Source organism: Elephas maximus, chromosome 9 (assembly GCF_024166365.1).
Source record: "Elephas maximus indicus isolate mEleMax1 chromosome 9, mEleMax1 primary haplotype, whole genome shotgun sequence".
Lineage (NCBI taxonomy): Eukaryota > Metazoa > Chordata > Mammalia > Proboscidea > Elephantidae > Elephas > Elephas maximus.
Window position 1 is genome coordinate 16602528 of NC_064827.1, and position 18904 is coordinate 16621431.

Consider the following 18904-nt stretch of genomic DNA (forward strand, 5'->3'; position numbering starts at 1 on the left):
GCTGCACGTGAAGCTTTTTTTTTCTTGCATCGAAATAAGGCTAAATAAGGACCGTTATGTATGTGTTCCTACACTTACTACAGATTTGTTAAGACACTTAGGAATGGATCTTGTTTATAACCTGGGGACTGCCTGTATTACCAGTTTTTGAAATTGCTATATTTAATGGAGCCCTGGTGGCATAGTGGTTAAGAGCTCGGTTGCTAACCAGAAGACTGGCAGTTCAAATCCACCAGCTGTTCCTTGGAAACCCCACAGAAGCAGGTCTACTCTGTCCCGTAGGGTCGCAGTGAGTCGGAACCGACTTGATGACATCTAACAACACCAACCTATTTAATTTAAATTCTTCTATAGATGGCATTTTTTTTTTTTCCTGTTTTAACAATGCTTGACCCTATTAGAAAACATTGCATCTATGTTTGCTGGTTTATGGTTTTGTTTGTTTCTTCCCGTTTATTCTTTAAATATTTACTGAGCACCACCTGTGTCAGGTGTTGGGCTAGAGGCCAGTGATACCACCTTGGTCAGCGAGACAGAATGTTCTTTATGAAGCTTACAGTTCAGCTGTGTAGCTTTGACCACTCTTCCCTTTTTTTTCGTAGCAGTAGCAGAGCCCTTGTTCTCAACAAAGTTTTAGTGGAATCAGAATCTTAAATGGAGTCCATATCTCATACTCTCACATGAGAACAATCATGTATAAACTGTTGTTGTTGTTAGGTGCTGTCGAGTTGGTTCCGACTTAAAGTGACCCTGTGTACGATGGAACGAGACACTGCCCGGTCCTCTGCCAAAACACTGCCCGGTCCTGTGCTATTCCCATGATCATTGTTATGCTTGAGCCAATTGTTGCAGCCACTGTGTCAATCCATCTCATTGAGGGTCTTCTTTTTCATTGACCCTCTACTTTACCAAGCATGATGTACTTCTCCAGGGACCGATCCCCCGAATAACATGACCAAAGTACTTGAGACAAAGTCTCACCATCCTTGCTTCTAAGGAGCATTCTAGCTGTATTTCTTCCAAGACAGATTTGTCCGTCCTTCTGCCAGTCCATGGTATGTTCCGTATTCTTCACTGACAATATAATTCAAAGGCTTAAATTCTTCTTCGGCCTTCCTTATTCATTGCCCAGCTTTTGCATGCATATGAGGCAATTGAAAACACCGTGGCTTGGGTCCAGTATTACCTTAGTCCATCTTTGCTCGAACATCTTTGCTTTTGAACACTTCAAAGAGGTCTTTTGCTGCAGATTTGCATGGTGCAATGCATCGTTTAATTTCTTGACTGCTGCGTCCATGGAGGTTGATTGTGGATCCAAGTAAAATGCAATCCTTGACATCTTCAATCTTTTCTCCATTTATCATGATGTTCCTTACTGGTCCAGTTGTGAGGATTTTTGTTTTCTTATGTTGAGGTGTAATCCATATTGAAGCCTGTAGCCTTTGATCTTCATCACTAAGTGCTTCAAGTCCACTTCACTTTCAGCAAGCAAGACTGTGTCATCTGCATAATGCAGGTTGTTAACGAGTCTTCCTCCAATCACGATGCCCCGTTCTTCTTCATATAGTCCAATTTCTCGGATTATTTGCTCAGCAAACTGATTGAATAAGTATGGTGAAAGGATACAATCCTGAGGTGCACCTTTCCTGACTTTAAACCACGCAGTACCTCCTTTTTCTGTTCAAATGACTGCCTCTTGATCTATGTACAAGTTCCTCATGAGCACAATTAAGTCAAATTCCCGATCTTCACAATGTTACCCATAATTTGTTATGGTCCACGTAGTTGAGTGCCTTTGCATAGTCGATAAAACACAGGTAAACAGCTTTCTGGTATTCTCTGCTTTTAGCCAAGATCTAGCTGATATCAGCAGTAATATTCATCATTCCATGTCCTCTTTTGAATCTGGTTTGAATTTCTGGCAGTTCCTTGTCGATGATACTGCTGCCGTCGCTTTCGAATGATCTTCAGCAAGCTTTTACTTGCGTGTGATATTAATGATATTGTTCTATAATTTCCACATTCGGTTGGATCACCTTTCTTGGGAATAGGCATAGATATGGATCTCTTCCAGTCAGTTGGCCAGGCAGCTGTCTTCCAAATTTCTTGGCGTAGACAATTGAGCACTTTCAGCACTCCATTGGTTTGTTGAAGCATCTCAATTGGTATTTGTCTTAGTCATCTAGTATTGCTATAACAGAAATACCACAAATGGATGGCCTTAACAAAGAGAAATTTATTTTCTCACAGTCTCATAGGTTACAAGTCCAAATTCAGGTTGTCAGCTCCAGGGGAAGGCTTTCTCTCTCTGTCAGCTCTGGAGGAAGGTCCTTGTCTTCAATCTGGTCGAGGAGCCTCTCAGGCACAGGGACCCCAGGTCCAAAGGACACAGTCTGCTCCTGGTGCTGCATTCTTGGTGGTATGAGGTCTCCATTCTCTGCTTGCATCCCTTTCCTTTTGTCTCTTGAGAGATAAAAGGTGGTGCAGGACACACCACAGGGAAACTCCCTTACCTTGGGTCAGGGAGGGGACCTGAGTGAGGGCGGTGTTACAATCCCACCCTAATCCTCTCAACATAAAATTATAATCACAAAATGGAGGACAAGCATACATTACTGGGAATCATGGCCTAACCAAGTTGATACACACATTTTGGGGGGCACGTAATTCAGTCCATGACAGTATTCCATCAATTCCTGGAGGCTTGTTTTTCGTCAGTGTATTCAGAGCAGCTTGGACTTCTTCCTTCGGTACCATTGGTTCTCGATCGTATGTTGCTTCCTGGAATGGTTGAATGTTAGTAAATTTTTTTTTTTTAATAATTTTTATTGTGCTTTAAGTGAAAGTTTACAAATCAAGTCAGTCTCTCACACAAAAACTCATATACACCTTGCTACACACTCCCAATTACTCTCCCCCTAATGAGACAGCCCGCTCTCTCCCTCCACTCTCTCTTTTCCTGTCCATTTCGCCAGCTTCTAACCGCCTCCACCCTTTCATCTCCCCTCCAGGCAGGAGATGCCAACATAGTCTCAAGTGTCCACCTGATCCAAGAAGCTCACTCCTCACCAGCATCCCTCTCCAATCCATTGTCCAGTCCAATCCATGCCTGAAGAGTTGGCTTCAGGAATGGTTCCTGTCCTGGGGCAACAGAAGGTCTGGGGGCCATGACCACTGGGGTCCTTCAACTCTCAGTCAGACCATTAAGTCTGGTCTTATGAGAATTTGGGGTATGCATCCCACTGCTCTCCTGCTCCCTCAGGGGTTCTCTGTTATGTTCCCTGTCAGGGCAGTCATCGGTTGTAGCTGGGCACCATCTAGCTCTTCTGGTCTCAGGATGATGTAGTCTCTGGTTCATGTGGCCCTTTCTGTCACCTGGGCTCGTAATCACCTTGTGTCCTTGGTGTTCTCCATTCTCCTTTGATCCAGGTGGGTCGAGACCAATTGATGCATCTTAGATGGCTGCTTGCTAGCGTTTAAGACCCCAGATGCCGCTCTTCAAAGTGGGATGCAGAATGTTTTCTTAATAGATTTTATTATGCCAGTTGACTTAGATGTCCCCTGAAACCATGGTCCCCAGACCCCTGCCCCTGCTACGCTGGCCTTCGAAGCATTCAGTTTATTCAGGAAACTTCTTTGCTTTTGGTTTAGTCCAGTTGTGCTGACCTCCCCTGTATTGTGTGGTGTCTTTCCCTTCACCTAAAGTAGTTCTTATCTACTATCTAATTAGTGAATGCCCCTCTTCTGCCCTCCCTCCCTCCCTCCCTCCCTCCCTCCCTCCCTCCCTCCCTCCCTCCCTCCCTCCCTCCCTCCCTCCCTCCCTCCCCCCTCTAATAACCACAAAAGAATGTTTTCTTCTCAGTTAGTCAATTCTTTTTGATACAGTGACTCTGTGTATTCCTTCCATCTTCTTTTGCTGCTTCCTGCTTTGTTCAATATTTTGCCCATACAACCCTTCAGTATTGCAACTTGAGACTTGACGTTTTTGTTCAGTTCTTTTCAGTTTGAGAAATGCCAAGCATATTCTTCCCTTTTGGTTTTCTAACACACGGTCTTAGCACATTTGATTATAATACTTAACTTTGTCTCCTCGTGCCAGCCTTTGAAATCATCTGTTCATCTCTCTTACTTCATCATTTCTCCTGTTTCCTTTAGCTACTTGACATTCAAGAGCAAGCTTCAGAGTCTCTTCTGACATCCATTGTGGTCTTCTCTTTCTTTCCTGTGTTTTTAATGACCTCTTGCCTTCTTCATGTGTGATGTCCTTGATGTCATCCCACAACTCATCTGGTCGTTAGTAGTTTTTAACATGTCGAATCTATTCTTGAGATGGTCTCTAAATTCAGGTGGGATACACTCAAGGTTGTACTTTGGCTCTCGTGGACTTGTTCTGATTTTCTTCAGCTTCAACTTGAACTTGCACATGAGCAGTTGATGCTCTGTTCCACAGTTGGCCCCTGGCCTTTCTCTGATGATTTTGAGCTTTCCCGTCATCTCTTTCTGCAGATGTAGTTGATGTGTTTCCTGTGTATCCCATCAGGTGAGGTCCATATGTATAGTTGCTCTTTGTGTTGTTGAAAGAAAGTATTTACAATGAAGAAGTTGTTGGTCTTGCAGAATTCTATCATGCGATCATCGGCATTGTTTCTATCACCTTCTTTGATTCCAAATTGCGCATCCAGTCACCAGTAATTATCAGAGTACCCTGATTGGTGTTTGATCAATTTCAGAATGCAGAAGTTGGTAAAAATCTTCAATTTCTTGTATAAACTAGAAAGAATATTTTTCTGTGATGGGTTCCTACTTTGGAAAACCCTGACCTAAGTGCAGAGCTTGTTTTTAGTTTCTTATTCACCTGAGTGTTCTGTCAGGAAGGAGCCACAGGTGGCATTAGAGGGTGGCTCAGATCTAGCTGAATCCCTTTTCTCAGGGGGCTTTTTCTCTGGGGTCCTTGTAGGGCCTTGGCCTGGAGGCCAGGGTGCCTGGGCTGAGGCCCTACAAAGACCCCAGATAAAAAGCCTCCTGAGGAAAGGAATTTAGATGCTTTTAGATGCCCTGCTCGTGGTTTTCGGAATGGATATTTAAGTGACACCTCCTTAAAAACATGTTTGCTGTTGTTACAGTAGCTAGAGTTGCTTGGGAAACCTACTCTGAGATTTGTGTGCTGAGGTTTCCTGGGGACTGCTCTGAGAGGGCCCGTGTAGGGGGAGAGGACAGCAAAATTGGGCAGAAGAAGTTGGACTTTGATGCCATTGCAGCAAAGCCCACTGCAAATACCACAGGCAGTTTGACACTGGCGTGAGCCTTCTGAGGTGCCCTAAATTGAATAAGGAGCCATGGCCTTGGAGGAAGGAGTGTGACATTTGGGTAAATGTGGTGATCTGGGGGAAGGGGCATCCCTTTGGTGAGAGCCTTGTCCAGAATGAGGGCTGGCCATTACCACAGTTGCCCCCCACTCATGCCTTCTGTTCCTCACATTGCCTATTTTTAAGTACTAAAAATGACTTAAAAATGTTCTATTTTCCGCAGTTAACTAAGGAGACTTCATAATTTAAAATATTAGTGCTTAAACTTTAATAAATGCAGAAATATTAAAACTTGTTAATCAACATCATCAGTAACGTGAAGATGTAGTATAACCACATATATAAAATCCATAGTTTTTCAGTTTTTTTGACACAGTTAATTAGTAATTTATATCTTGATTAAAAAGAATATTGTAAATTAGCTACTTCAGAAATTATGAACCTTGTGAAATAAAATATAGGTTCTTTACTTTTTGATTTATGAAGCTGCTCTGTCCTATAGGGCCACTATAAGATGGAATCGACTTGATGGCAATGAGTTTGGTTTGGTATTATAACTTTAGTTTCAAAATAAAAAAGTTTTTTTTGAGTTTTAAATGTGGGTAAAGGCAAACAGAAATAGCCGAGAAAAGTATTTTGTATGACTGTTGGGACTTTTTCTCTTAACGCTGAATCACCCTCCTGTGATATCAGTGATCATTGTAATGCACGGATGCCATGAAAGGGAGCTCATGAGCCCCTCTGTTAGTTTCCTAGGGTTGCCCTAACAAAATACTACAAAGTAAGTGGCTTATAAGAGCAGAAATTTATTGTCCCACAGTTCTGGGGGCTAGAAGTCCAAAATAAGGTTATTGGCCGTGTCGATTACATCTGCGGGCTCAGAAGAATTCATTGCATGACTGTCTCCTAGATTCTGGTGATGGCTGGCTACATTGGAGTTCTTTGGCTTGTCAGTGCTTTACGCCAAACCTCTGCCCGCATCTTCACATGGCTCTCTTCCCTCTGCGTTTCTCTGTCTCTTTTTATAAAGGCACCAATGATACTGGATTATGACCCACACAATGGCTGCAACAATGGGCTCAAACATACCTACTGTCCTAGTTATCTAGTGCTGCTATAACAGAAATACTACAAGTGGATGGCTCTAACAAAGAGAAATCTATTTTCTCACAGTCTGGTAAGCTAGAAGTCCAAATTCAGGGTGTCAACTCTAGGAGAAGGCTTTCTCTGTCGGCTCTGGAGGAAGGTCCTTGTCATCAATCTTCCCCTGGACTGGGAGCTTTTCTGCGCAGGAACCCTGAGTTTGAAGGACACACTCTGCCCCCTGCACTGCTTTTTTTGGTAGTATGTGGTCCCCCATCTCTCTGTTTACTTTTCTCTTTTATATCTCAAAAGAGATTGAATCCAATCTTGTAGATTGAGTCCTGCTTTATTAACATAACTGCCGCCTATCCCACCTCATTAACATCATAGAGGATTTATAACACATAGGAAAGTCACAACAGATGACAAAATGGTGGACGATCACACAATACTGGGAATCATGGCCCAGCCAACTGGGTAACACATATTTTTGGGGGACACAGTTAAATCAATGACACTATTCCGAGGATGGCACAGAGTTAAGCAGCATTTCATTCTCTTATATATAGGGTCACTATGAGTTGCAGCTGACTCCACGGTACCTAACAACAACAACTACTCCAGTGTGACTGCATGTTAACTGATAACATCTTCAAAAGCCCTGTTTTCAAATGAGGTCACACTCACAGGTACCTGAGGTGAGGGCTTCAACATATCTTTTTTGGGGACACAGTTCAATCCATAAGAGCCCCTCAAACTTCATTCCTGTGGGCATTACTGTGTTGATTGATGGGGAAACAGGAATGGAATAAGGGGCTGGAGTCAGGTAGTCTGGGGTTGGATACCAGCTATATCATCTACTTTGCTCAAGTGGACTAATTCCTCAACATCTTGGTTTCCTCATCAGTGAAATGGAATAGTGGGAGAACTTACCTTACGAGATCTTGGCACGAGGTCTGGTGTGTTAGAAGTGCTCAATAAATGGTAGCTGTGGAGAGCTGTAATCATATTTATTGGTCAGCTACTCTTCTTCACTGAGCTCTTCAATCCTTTAGTTACTGTAAAGAGCAAGTCAAGCACACGAGCGTATACCAACAGAACAGGAGAGGGTCAGTTCAGAGCTTTCCATCAGAAAGTTGTCCCTAGGGACTTGGGCTTGATTTTTTAGCTGGGAGAACTGTGAGCAAAACCTAAACAGCAAACAGAAACAAAAACAGAGGAGGAAGGTGCTGCCTCGGCAGGGACGGGGCGCAGAGGCCGGCGCTGTTTTGGGAATGACCTGCGAGAGGAGGGCGTGGAGCTGGGATAGTTCTCCCCTCATGGTCCCTGGACTTCACAGAGAGGGTGGACCTGGGCCAGCAGGGGGCACTGAGAGCACTTGTTCCTCAGCACATTAGTGACTGTCCAGGGCCCTAGAAGAAGCCAGGGAGATCTTGAGGGAGTGGCCTGAAAACCAGTGGCCTGAGAGGCGCTGGCAAGCAGATAATGCACAGATCATATTTTGAAAGAAGTCCAAAGAGGTCTAGGGAGAAAAACCTGAAGCAGAGAAATGGTTCTAGTACATTTCGAAAAATGTAGCTTTACCTGCTACAGTTTGAAACGTCAGACTGACTTTAAAGTTCAAGATAGTGTTTAAATTGCAACTACTAGACTAACACCATCTTAGGTCAATTTTTTTTCGGTAAACCGCCCAAAGATGTGCTGAGAAGGGTTTATTCTGTTTTCCGTGGCCTTCAAAATAGATCATTAAAAAGCTGTTTTTACTCATAAAAGACTTTGGTTTAAAAAAAAAATTGTATGTATCTAGTGTATTCATATTTATGCAAGTGATTTAGAGTTTTTTGATGTTAGCAGTATTCATTATATCTGAAACAAAGACACTATCCTAAAGGTTAAATGAATAATTATTAATCTCAACAAACTCTTACGTACTTGAGTATGTATGATGGTAGGCATTTTGGTGTTTTTTTTTGATGGTTTTCAAAGGATGCAAAGAAATGTGACGAATATTCCATACCCTCAAAGACTGACATACATCACTGACTAACTGTGGCACGTATTGGAGTGCCTGCCTGTCAGTCAGAACTCCCTGTACAAGGAAGGCTAAACAAGATAATTTACGTGAAAATTTCTGGGTTTTGGTACACGTTCTCCACCTCATAGAACTCAAACCCTATCAAGGTGCAGATGATTTATGCATATCAAATATCAGCTAACCATGAAAAATAGTAGGTAATTAATACTACTTGAAAAATATAGATGAAGGGGCCTGGAAGGAAAAAAAGGGATGAGATTGCTGAAATTTATAATGGTCAAAGAAAGCTTCACAAGGAGGTGGAATGTGGACAGGGGTTGGAAGGTTGATGAGATTCGAAGCAGAAATAGCCTAGACCAAGAGGTGGCAGTGGGGAGAGAGAGATGTAGGCAGGTTCACCAGCTTTCCTGTGAACAGGTAAAAAGTAGAACGCGGGAAGCTTGGGGATTGATTGGGTAGGTGAAGTGCAACCACAGACAGCTCCCACAACTCTAGGAAGTTAGGTAGATGGGGGTGCCAAGTACTGAGATGGGGAACTCTATTCCACTGAACCTCGAAATCCAACCCGCTATGGAACAATGCCATTTGGAGGCCTTAAACCACCAAGTATCCAAAGCTTAATCCTCCATCATATTCCTGCCAGACCAGTTTCTCCTGTAAAGCATATGAATGATCTTGAAGCCTGGGTGAAGGAGGTTCTCTCAAGCAAGCGTGGCAGCATTAAACCATGAAGCCCGGAGGAATCTCAGTATTAGGTTTGGCAAGAACAGAAGGTAGAAAACCGCTGGGAATGAGTTGGGTCATGAAACCCAAGGGAAGGGACTGTTTCAAGGAACTAGTAAAAGAATTCCAGAGAAGTCTAAGTAGGTAAGGACTGAAAAATGTGATAACTTTTGTCCTAGCAATTTTATTGAGAGTGGTAGAAACAGGATCCAGATTGCCATGGGCGTGAGGGTGAATGGAAACCCAAACTGTGGAGAAGACCGAGCGTGCTGGACAAGAACCAAGAGTGGATGGGTGGTAGCAGAAAGAGGGACTCAGAGAAGGATTATAAGGTGGGAGAGATGATCGTGTCTAAACACTGCCAGGAAAGGGCCAGGGGCTAGGCAGGCAGGCGCTAAGTCCTATTAAGGTATCATTTCTAAAGAAATTGTTGAGAATTGCATCTATGAAGTTGTTGTTCATTGCTGTTAAGTTGATTCTGACTCATGTACAGAGTAGAACAGCTCCATAGGATTTTCAGGGCTGTGACCTTTTGAAAATGGATGGCCAGGCCTGTCTTTCGAGGTGCCACTGGGTGGGTTTGAACTGCCATCCTTTTGGCAAGGTGTAGAGTGCTTAAGTGTACAAGGTGTAGTTTGCGCCACCCAGGGACTCCTAACCATGAGGTTGTAGTATACTAAAGTGAAATTAACAAAAACTTGAGTGTTATCAGAGCAGCAAGATTGCAGGTTTCCTAAAGGCATGCTTACTATTCAGGTTTTTTTAATGAACTTTTTCCTCCTGTCGCTTGCCCTCATTCAGGGCATTCTGTTTCAGCTATGATCTGACAGTGGCTTATATCGATTGTTAAAAATATTTTAGATGAAGAACGTGAACATATTCTTATGAAGTAGAACTTTTTGTGTAGTGAGTTGTCTTTATTATTCCTTTTTTTCCTATTTATAAAAGAATTAGATGATATTTTTCTGTGCTGGCTGCCACATTCATAGAGATAAGTTTTGGTTTTCCCTTTTTTCCACATGCCATTTAAGTAGTCATCAAGAGCCCTAAGCCCACCCATCTACCTGGAGCACGGTTTGTCCTTCATAGCCCATGGATTTTCTGTGCTTTCCAACTCTTGGAAAGGCCCCTAGGGAATGAGGAGAAGGCAAGGCAAAGTGTGAGACCATGCTAAAAGTGTGGAGTCCTGGCAGCCAGAAAACTTTGCTGGAAGTAGACATTTGATTGGGGCAGGAAGTCTAGGCCAGCAGCAGCTGACCGTGGGTCTGCTGGACTGACCCTATACTTAGGAGACAGGGTGTCTACTTACATCATTACTTACCCCTTCTTCCCATTTTCCCATTTCCCACATTCCCTTTCCTCTCCCTGCATCCTTCCTGTGGAACATACTACTTAGCTGTGTGCACTGTGATTTCATCTGCCCTATGCTATAAAAGATGTGAGTGTACAATGTAAATGTAATTTAACATAGCACAGGATTAATAATACATCCAAGTTAATGAGGACCAACAGGGTAGGGAGCTGGGAGGGGATTGAACCCGTATGATTCAGATCCTAAAAGGAGTAAACAGAGGGCCAGAGTTGACATAGAACCATACCTTTCCCTCTTCTGTTTTGCAGATGCACAGATTTGAATTTTCTGTGAATAAATGGTTGAACTTCAGATGAATGTTAAAACTTCAATGCTAAGTTTTCAAAAAATCAAATCCATATATTTAAATATCTCCATCCATGTCCAACCCTCTTTGGGCAGGCATATACCTACTATGTACGTGTGCGTGCCTGTGTGCACTTGTGTGTATGTACTCCAGGTGCATGCACGTGGGTATATTATGAGGTGACCCACTTGACTATGTGGCATGTATGTACATACGCTTAATTTTTTCTTTTCTGGGTATATTTAATGATGAAAACCAGGGCTTAAGAACTGGTAAGAAGTGGCCATAAATATACATTGGATGACTGTCATTTCGTTATGCTAAAATTTTATCTCCCCAATTCAGTTGGAATAATTTCATTAACGGTGCTTTAAGGAACAGAATATATGGTTGAATTTCGTTTTAGTGAATTGCCTAGTTACATCGGATCCAATTAAGTTTTGCATGTGTTATCAGTGCCGCTAAATGCAACCAAGTGTGGTGTTAAGTAAAATTAGATAAGTTATTTTTAGTAAAAAGTAACTTGTACTTAATCTATACTGAGCTTGCAAGTATAGTAAATGCAGATTTGTAAAAATAACATTGTTTTTACTTAAAGCATGAAAATGATCATTTAAATTTTTTCTAGATCCTTATATTTCCTCATTAAAAATGACGATAAAGTTTAGTGTTTGTATAAAGTATTATGAGACCATAGTTTCAAAATCAAAGACTACAGCGTTCAGTATGGATTATACTCCAACATAAAGAAAACAAAAATCCTCACAACTGGACCAATAGGCAACAACATGATAAATGGAGAAAAGATTGAAATTGTCAAGGATTTCATTTTACTTGGATCCACAATCAACACCCATGGAAGCAGCAGTCAAGAAATCAAATGACACATTGCATTGGGCAAATCTGCTGCAAAAGACCTCGTTAAAGTGTTGAAAAGCAAAGATGTCACCTTGAAGACTAAGGTGTGCCTGACCCAAGCCAAGGTATTTTCAATCGCCTCATATGCATTCGAAAGCTGGACAATGAATAAGGAGGACCGAAGAAGAACCGATGCCTTTGAATTGTGGTGTTGGCAAAGAATATTGAATATACCATGAACTGGCAGAAGAATGGACAGACCTGTCTTGGAAGAAGTACAGCTAGAATACTTCTTGGAAGTGAGGATGGTGAGACTTCATGTTACATACTTTGGACATGTTATCAGATGGGACCAGTCCCTGGAGAAGGACATCATGCTTGGTAGAGTAGAGGGTCAGTGAAAAAGAGGAAGACCCTCAGTGAGATGGATTGACACAGTGGCTGCAACAGTGGGCTCAAGCATAACAATGATTGTGAGGGTGGTGCAGGACAGAGCAGTGTTTCATCCTGTTGTGTGTAGGGTCACTATGAGTTGCGATCAACTTGATGGTACCTAACAACAATAACAATAGTTTTAAAATTTGTTAGGAAGTTTACAGTAAAAAAAAATTCCTATTTTGTAAACATCAGAAACTAGAAATAATTGTTTCTGTTCTTGAAGGGTGAAAATTATTTTTACTATAATCAGGATTTTGGAAGTCACATAATCATGAAATAAATAAAGACTGCTTGTTTCAGGCTGATAATTATTTCAAGTCATTGTGAAAATTACAGTGGAGAGATAAATGATGGTATAACTTTGCATTCTAGCTTACTTGTCAATAAAAACATCTAAAACGTTAAAACAAACAAAAACCTACCTGTTCTTCTTAAAAATAATAGCCAGAACTAACCAACCACAAAATAAAAAAAAATATATACCAGAAATACATACCAGGAGACTTTGATACCGTATTACTGGGGAGAAGGTTCTAATTCTCTCTCTTCGTTATGGTTTGCTACTCTGTCCTGGCTAGAATGGTTTACTGGCCTTGACTTTGGTGCTCTACTCTGTAAAATATGGGTGGGAGGTGAGCTGGGAAATTGAAATAGGTGACTTCTAAGGTTTTTTTTTTTTCCTTCTGTCATGTCTAAAGGATATGACTCTGTGATCGTCTAATTTCTACTCAGTTCATCTAAGTGGAGTTTGTTGGAAATTTTCTTATGTGACATTATTTAGGAATAGATGTCCTTAGGATACTAGCTAAAAAATTATCAACTTAAAATTTTTATGTTATGTTTACAATTTTAGGTATGCTATACCTCCGGAGCATGGAAAACGGCTTGAAAGACTAGCTCAAGGTAAATGTGCTTTCAGTGTTTCTTACCTAGATAGGTTCTTTGTTTTTTGAGGTATTTCACAGTGCAGATCGTCACTCTGTTCAGTTTTTTTCTTTGCAAGCTATTGACTTTTAAATGTTTCTCTAATTAAACAATTTTAATTTTTCCACCTTAATTTGTGAATGTTTTCCCTTGTTGCATAATCTTCATGGTTATTTTGGTTGGCTGCTCAGTATTTCATCAAATGATTGCACTTAACCTATTTTGGTTGTTGCCAGGTTTTTTCTCTTTCATGTAATATATTCAACATCATTGTTCCAGTAATCTTTTCCCTTCCTGTAAGTTACGGCCTTGAGATGCATCCCTGAGAGTGTGGTTGCGGAGCCTCAGGGTGCAGGCTCCCTGGGACTGCTTTCGTGTTGCTGCCATTTCCTCAAGGGGGGGCGGGTGTTAAATCACCTGCTGGCTCCTGGGTCCTCTGTGGTCCACTGGGAAATACAAAGGGGATGGTCACTGGATAACCAGGCCCGGATGACTGCTTGCCTTCTTGGACTGGCAAAATTAAATGTACTTTATTGGAACTTTAATTTTTTGTGGCTTTGTCCTTCTTTAGAGAGGGAGCCCTGGTGGTGCAGTGCTTAAATGCTCGGTTGCTAACTGAAGGGTCGGTGGTTGGAACCCACCAGCTGCTCAGCAGGAAAAAGATTTGGTAGTCTGCTTCCATAAATATTACAGCCTTGGAAACCCTGTAGGGCAGTTCTACTCTGTCTGAAAGGGTTGCAGTGAGTAGCAATGGACTCGACGACAATGGGTTTGGTTTGGTTTTTGGTGTGTTCGGAAGGACCAAAATGAAGAATTCTTCTGGAAGCTCTATTGATGGTTTCACTCTGTTCTAGACTAGACCTGTTGTGTCTTCCTCCTTCCTCCTCTTTCTTTAAAGATGCACCAGGCAGCCTTGCCTCATCTACTCTAACTTGGGAGGAGAATCAGGCTCAGCTCATGCCATCCTTGTCTTCTGTTTTGCTAGCCACCACTCCCAAGGAGGAAGTAGTCTGGTAGTGACTTAATTGCAGGGGAATGTGGAATTCCATTTGACAGCTAAGGAGCAAGACATTCTGCTTTTATCCAGGTTCGAATCCTCCGTGAGCAGTGACCTTGTAGTTAGGTGCTGACCTAAGTTTGATTGGTATGTTAGGTTTGCCTTCTGTTAACAAAACCCAAACCCGTTGCTGTCGCGTCAACTCCGATTCATGGCGGCCCCACATGCTACAAAGTAGATGTGCTCCATAGGGTTTCCTTGGCTATTGTCTTTACAGAAGTAGCTTTGTACCACCCAGGGACCTCTTTTCCTTCTATTAGCCGAGCAGCTGTGTTCTCCCATTCAATACGATTTCACTTAATAATGAGACGGGCACGCCGAGAAACCCCATTCTTTGCCTGGATAATTCTGAGCAGAAATTGTTCTTGGCATCTAAAAGTTACTTTCCTTCAAATTATGGAAGAGTGTTAGAGGGAACAGAGTGTCACATCTGTAAGAAGTATTATTGGCAGGCTAATAACTCTAAAGCCCCAGTATTTTTATAAGTAATATAGTAATAATAGCAATGTAATTGTGACCTTGAACTTTGTTTGGGACTGTTCTCATGGATGTGAAGGTGGTTGAGTCCTGGTTGTAGATAATAGATTACAGCAGGTTTTGGAAGATGATTACCTTAATTCTGACATACATGGGTAATGAACTTTGGGCTAAAACTGTATGCTGAACTATATCATCTTTGCAGTAATAATGATTTCACCATGTCCTACTAACTTCACCCCCAGAGAGCTTTTAAAATTATGCCAATCTAAGTTTTACATCTTGGAGCAACACACTAAAACTTCTGATGGAAACACTCTGTCAAATTTATTTAATCAGTAAGAAGTTAATAAACTTGAACGCAGAACTGGAACTTTAAACTCAGTTGCCTGTTTACTCCAGACTGTTTTGCAGCATCGTTTTGAGAAGTGAAACAGGGAACAGACCTTACAAGAGAGCGGAGGATTTGCTTTCGTTGACCAGTTGCCTGCCAGATTAATTGAATTCTGCTAAATAATTAAAGTGATAAAACTGCGTAGTAAGTGTGAGGGAGCATTATAGAACGTCTAGGTCAAGGCTACACTTGATACATAAAATTAAAAGCAGCCTTGGATATTTCCCATTCTTCTGTCTGCACGTCATAATTATCACACTTGCCTTTTATGCATGAATGCTTTCATCTGTGGTTTCTATTGAAATCTTGATTGACTGTGGCACCCACAAATACTTTATCTGAAAGACGTCAGGCCTGCTTCTCATAAAGCCAGCAGTTTGATTTTCGCCCTTGAGCTGCTTTCTATACGGGTTTTTTTTTTTCAACTTAATGTAGATATAAGATAATAAAAGAAAAAATCTCAGGGGAATCGTTGCAATTTTTAAATTTGTTATGCTTGTCTGTAATGTCATTGCGTCCTTTCTAATTTTTGGTTTGATACAATTGAATGGCAAGTATAGAGAACAATAGCGGTATAATGCCAAATCATGAGTGGCAGTTCAGAAGATTCTCAGTTTTTAAAATGTCTAAATCTCATCTGTTCCGAAATGAGACAACATTTGCTGTTGTATTAAGTCAAGCAGTATATGGATTAAGGTAGATTGGGAAGGGCTATATTCCATTTGTCCCTTATTGTGAATCTAATGCTAATATTAGAAGAGAAATGGAAGATGATTTACTTTGGTGAAAATCTTGGGTTCCTGGGAAAAGCATAAGTGATTGAGGGCTCTATGCAGTCTGTTCTGGAAGTTGAGGGATCAGTGGGAACCTTGTTTAAAATGATGGTATGGTGGGAGTGAGTTGAGTCTTGTAGGTCTTATATCCTGTGTTTCAGCTTTGCTGCCTTATAAAAAAGCAGTATTTTCAGCAAGATGGAACTAAAGAATGATTGTTTTGAAGGATTAATTTAGTTTGTGCTTTTAAGCAGTTGCGCACGTGCATGTTTAATGCCTAGTAATCTTGACAAAGGAGCCCTGGTGGTGCAGTGGAGCCCTGGTGCAATGGTTAAGTGCTCAGCTGCTAACTGAAAGGCCGACCATTCAAACCCACCAGCGGCTCTGTAGGAGAAGATGTGGTAGTCTGCTTCCATAAAGATTACAGCTGAGAAAACCCTATGGAGCAGTTCTGCTCTGTCCTCTAGGATCACCGTGAATCAGAATTGACTCGATGGCAGTGGGTTTGGTTTTTTGGTTTTTCAATCTTGACAAAGCTGGATAGGAAGGAGGAGGCCCCATTAGGAAGGACTTGATATGTCATGCTATGAGGGCAGTGGTGGCCTTTCGGGTGGGAGACCTGGGTTCGATTCTTGGCCAGTGCACGTCATGCACAGCCACCATCTGTCTGTCCTTGGAGGCTTGTGTGTTGCCATGATGCTGAACAGGTTTCAGACTAAGACAGACTAGGAAGAAAGGCCTGGCAATCTACTTCCAAAAATCAGCTAATGAAAACCCTAGAGATTACATTTGTCCCATCTGCAGCTGATCATGGAGATGGCACAGGACTGGGCACACTTTGTTCTGTTGTGCATGGGGTCCCCATGAATCGATGGCAGCTAACGACAACAGGGCAAAGTGAAGTTTGGGATGTGGTAATTTCCTTCCTGATCCTGAGTAACCGCTCCTTGGATGATAAAGCATAGAGAGGCCAACTAATCACCTCAGGCAACCTCCAATGTTGGCTTCTTGAGGAGGGATACAACAGTTATCAGATTCCTCACTGCGTAGGAATAAGCTTGCTAAGAAAGTTTACGTGTAAATCAACACATCTGTTTCGAAAACCATTTCTCACAGAAGCAATTCTACCATGTCTTTATTCTGTGTTCTTGTCCTTAGCATTTGTATGTATGGTTGCTATATTTTTGAAGCCTCATGTCAGTCACATAAATATTGCAAAACCATTATTGTCTTAGTTATATAGCGCCACTATAACAGAAATGCCACATGTGGGTGGCTTTAACAAACAAATTTATTTTCTCACAGTTTAGAAGGCTAGAAGTCTGAATTCAGGGTGGCAGCCCTAGGGGAGGGCTTTCTTTCTCTGTTGGTTATGGAGGAAGGTCCTTCTCTCTCCTGAGCTTCTGGGTGATCTTCGTGGCTTGGCATCTCTCTTCCCCCATCTCTGCTTGCTAGCTTGTATTTAATCTCTTTTATATCTCAAAAGAAACTAAGTGAAGATATACCCTACGGTAATCCTATTTCGTTAACATAAAGACAACCCATTCCCAAATGGGCTTATAATCACAGGCATAGAGATTAGGATTTATAACATATTTTGGGGGGATACAGTTCAATCCATAATAATTATAAAAACTATCAAAGCATAGTTGAGCAAATTTCAGTTTATTCTAATGAAAATCTGTTGCTAGTGTGGGAATGTATTCTGCATGTCTGGTTTGTCCTTCCTTCCTTCCATTCTTTCCTAATGGTTAATATCTGATTTCAGCCTCTCCAAACTAGTGTTTATATACTCACAGAAAATGTCACTAAACTTTGATTTTTTTAATTTTTTTTCCAAGGCTGAAACTTTTGGGGGATTGAATAGTAACAGCATATGTTTATATTTGAGTCATATGAGATTGGGATTTGAAAATAGTTCCTTAGTTATAGCTAATAGGTTATAAAAAGTAAGCCAGTTGACAATTTGGAGACATTGTCACTTGGAGGAAAGAACACACCTTTCCATTTTTTTTTTAAGAACACTTCTGTATTTTAAAGCAATTTAAAAAGATTTAATGATTTTTGGGATCAAATTTATTGAGGTAAAATTTATTTCAAGGAGCCTTGGTGATGTAGTGGTTAAGTACTTGGTTGCTAACTGAAAGGTCCGTTGTTTGAACCCACCAACAGTCCCATGGGAGAAAAGACCTGATGATCTGCTCCTGTGAAGGTTACAGCCTTGGAACCCCTCTGGAGCAGTCCTCCTCTGTCCTGTAGGGTCACTGTGAGTCAGAACTGACTCTACGGCAGTGGATTAAAATTTATTTACCGTAAAACCCAGCCCCTATTAAGTGCACAGCTCAATGAGTTTTGAGAACTGTATACAGTGGTGCAGCCACCGCCCTTACGGAGATACAGAACGTTTCCATCGTCCTCAGAACTTTTCCCTGTGCCCCTGTGTGATTAATCCCACCCCCCACTGCCTCTTGCAACCATTAATTTCATTTCCATCCCTATAGTTTTGTCTTTCTAGAATGTTATATAAGTAGAATCATACGATATGTAGACTTTGGTGTCTGGCTTCTTTCACTTTGAATACTGGTTTTTAGATTCACACAGTGATCACTTGACACTGGATCCAGGACCGCTCTCCATACCTTGGAATATGACATTTGGGCGTCCTAGCACCTGGTCTTTGAGAGGGCTCATGGAGTCCTGTACTTCTCTGTGCTATGAACCCCCCTGCAGTGCTTTGGCAGGCTTAGCAGAGGTTTGCCCTGGGCTGTGTTCTGGGTCACTGGGATACAAGCTCTTTATCGTGCCTGCCTTTGATCCCTCTAACATGCTGTTTGGATTGGATGCGTGGTTACAAAGACCATCTTTGCTGACTTGACTCTGTTTAATACCTCAAAAAAGAAAAATAAAAGGTAGCTGACTTTAGCGTAGTCAGGAATTGGGAACTAGTAGTGTGCTATCTTTGTAGACAGTATAAAGGAGCTATATACCCTCAAAATCTAGTTAAGGAGTGGCCTGATAGAACTTTGGAGTTTTGCTCTTCTCCTTCATCTGAGATGCTGTAACCACTGCAATCATTTCTTCTTGAAATAAGTAGATGGTTTTTGCTCTATGGATCCTATACAATATTGCAGTTTGCTTTGATTGTTGACTGTTTATTTAAAATAGATCTTTGTATTAA

At 41.6% G+C, this 18904-nt stretch overlaps 1 protein-coding gene across 1 annotated transcript in view; it reads left to right on the plus strand.

Moving 5' to 3' along the window:
• Positions 1-18904, plus strand: part of KDM4C (lysine demethylase 4C) — a 384820-nt gene that overhangs the window by 82269 nt on the left and 283647 nt on the right. Inside the window, exon 6 of the mRNA XM_049896778.1 lies at positions 12955-13004. Coding sequence (XP_049752735.1) covers positions 12955-13004 — 50 coding nt within the window. The remainder of the gene's footprint in view (positions 1-12954; positions 13005-18904) is intronic.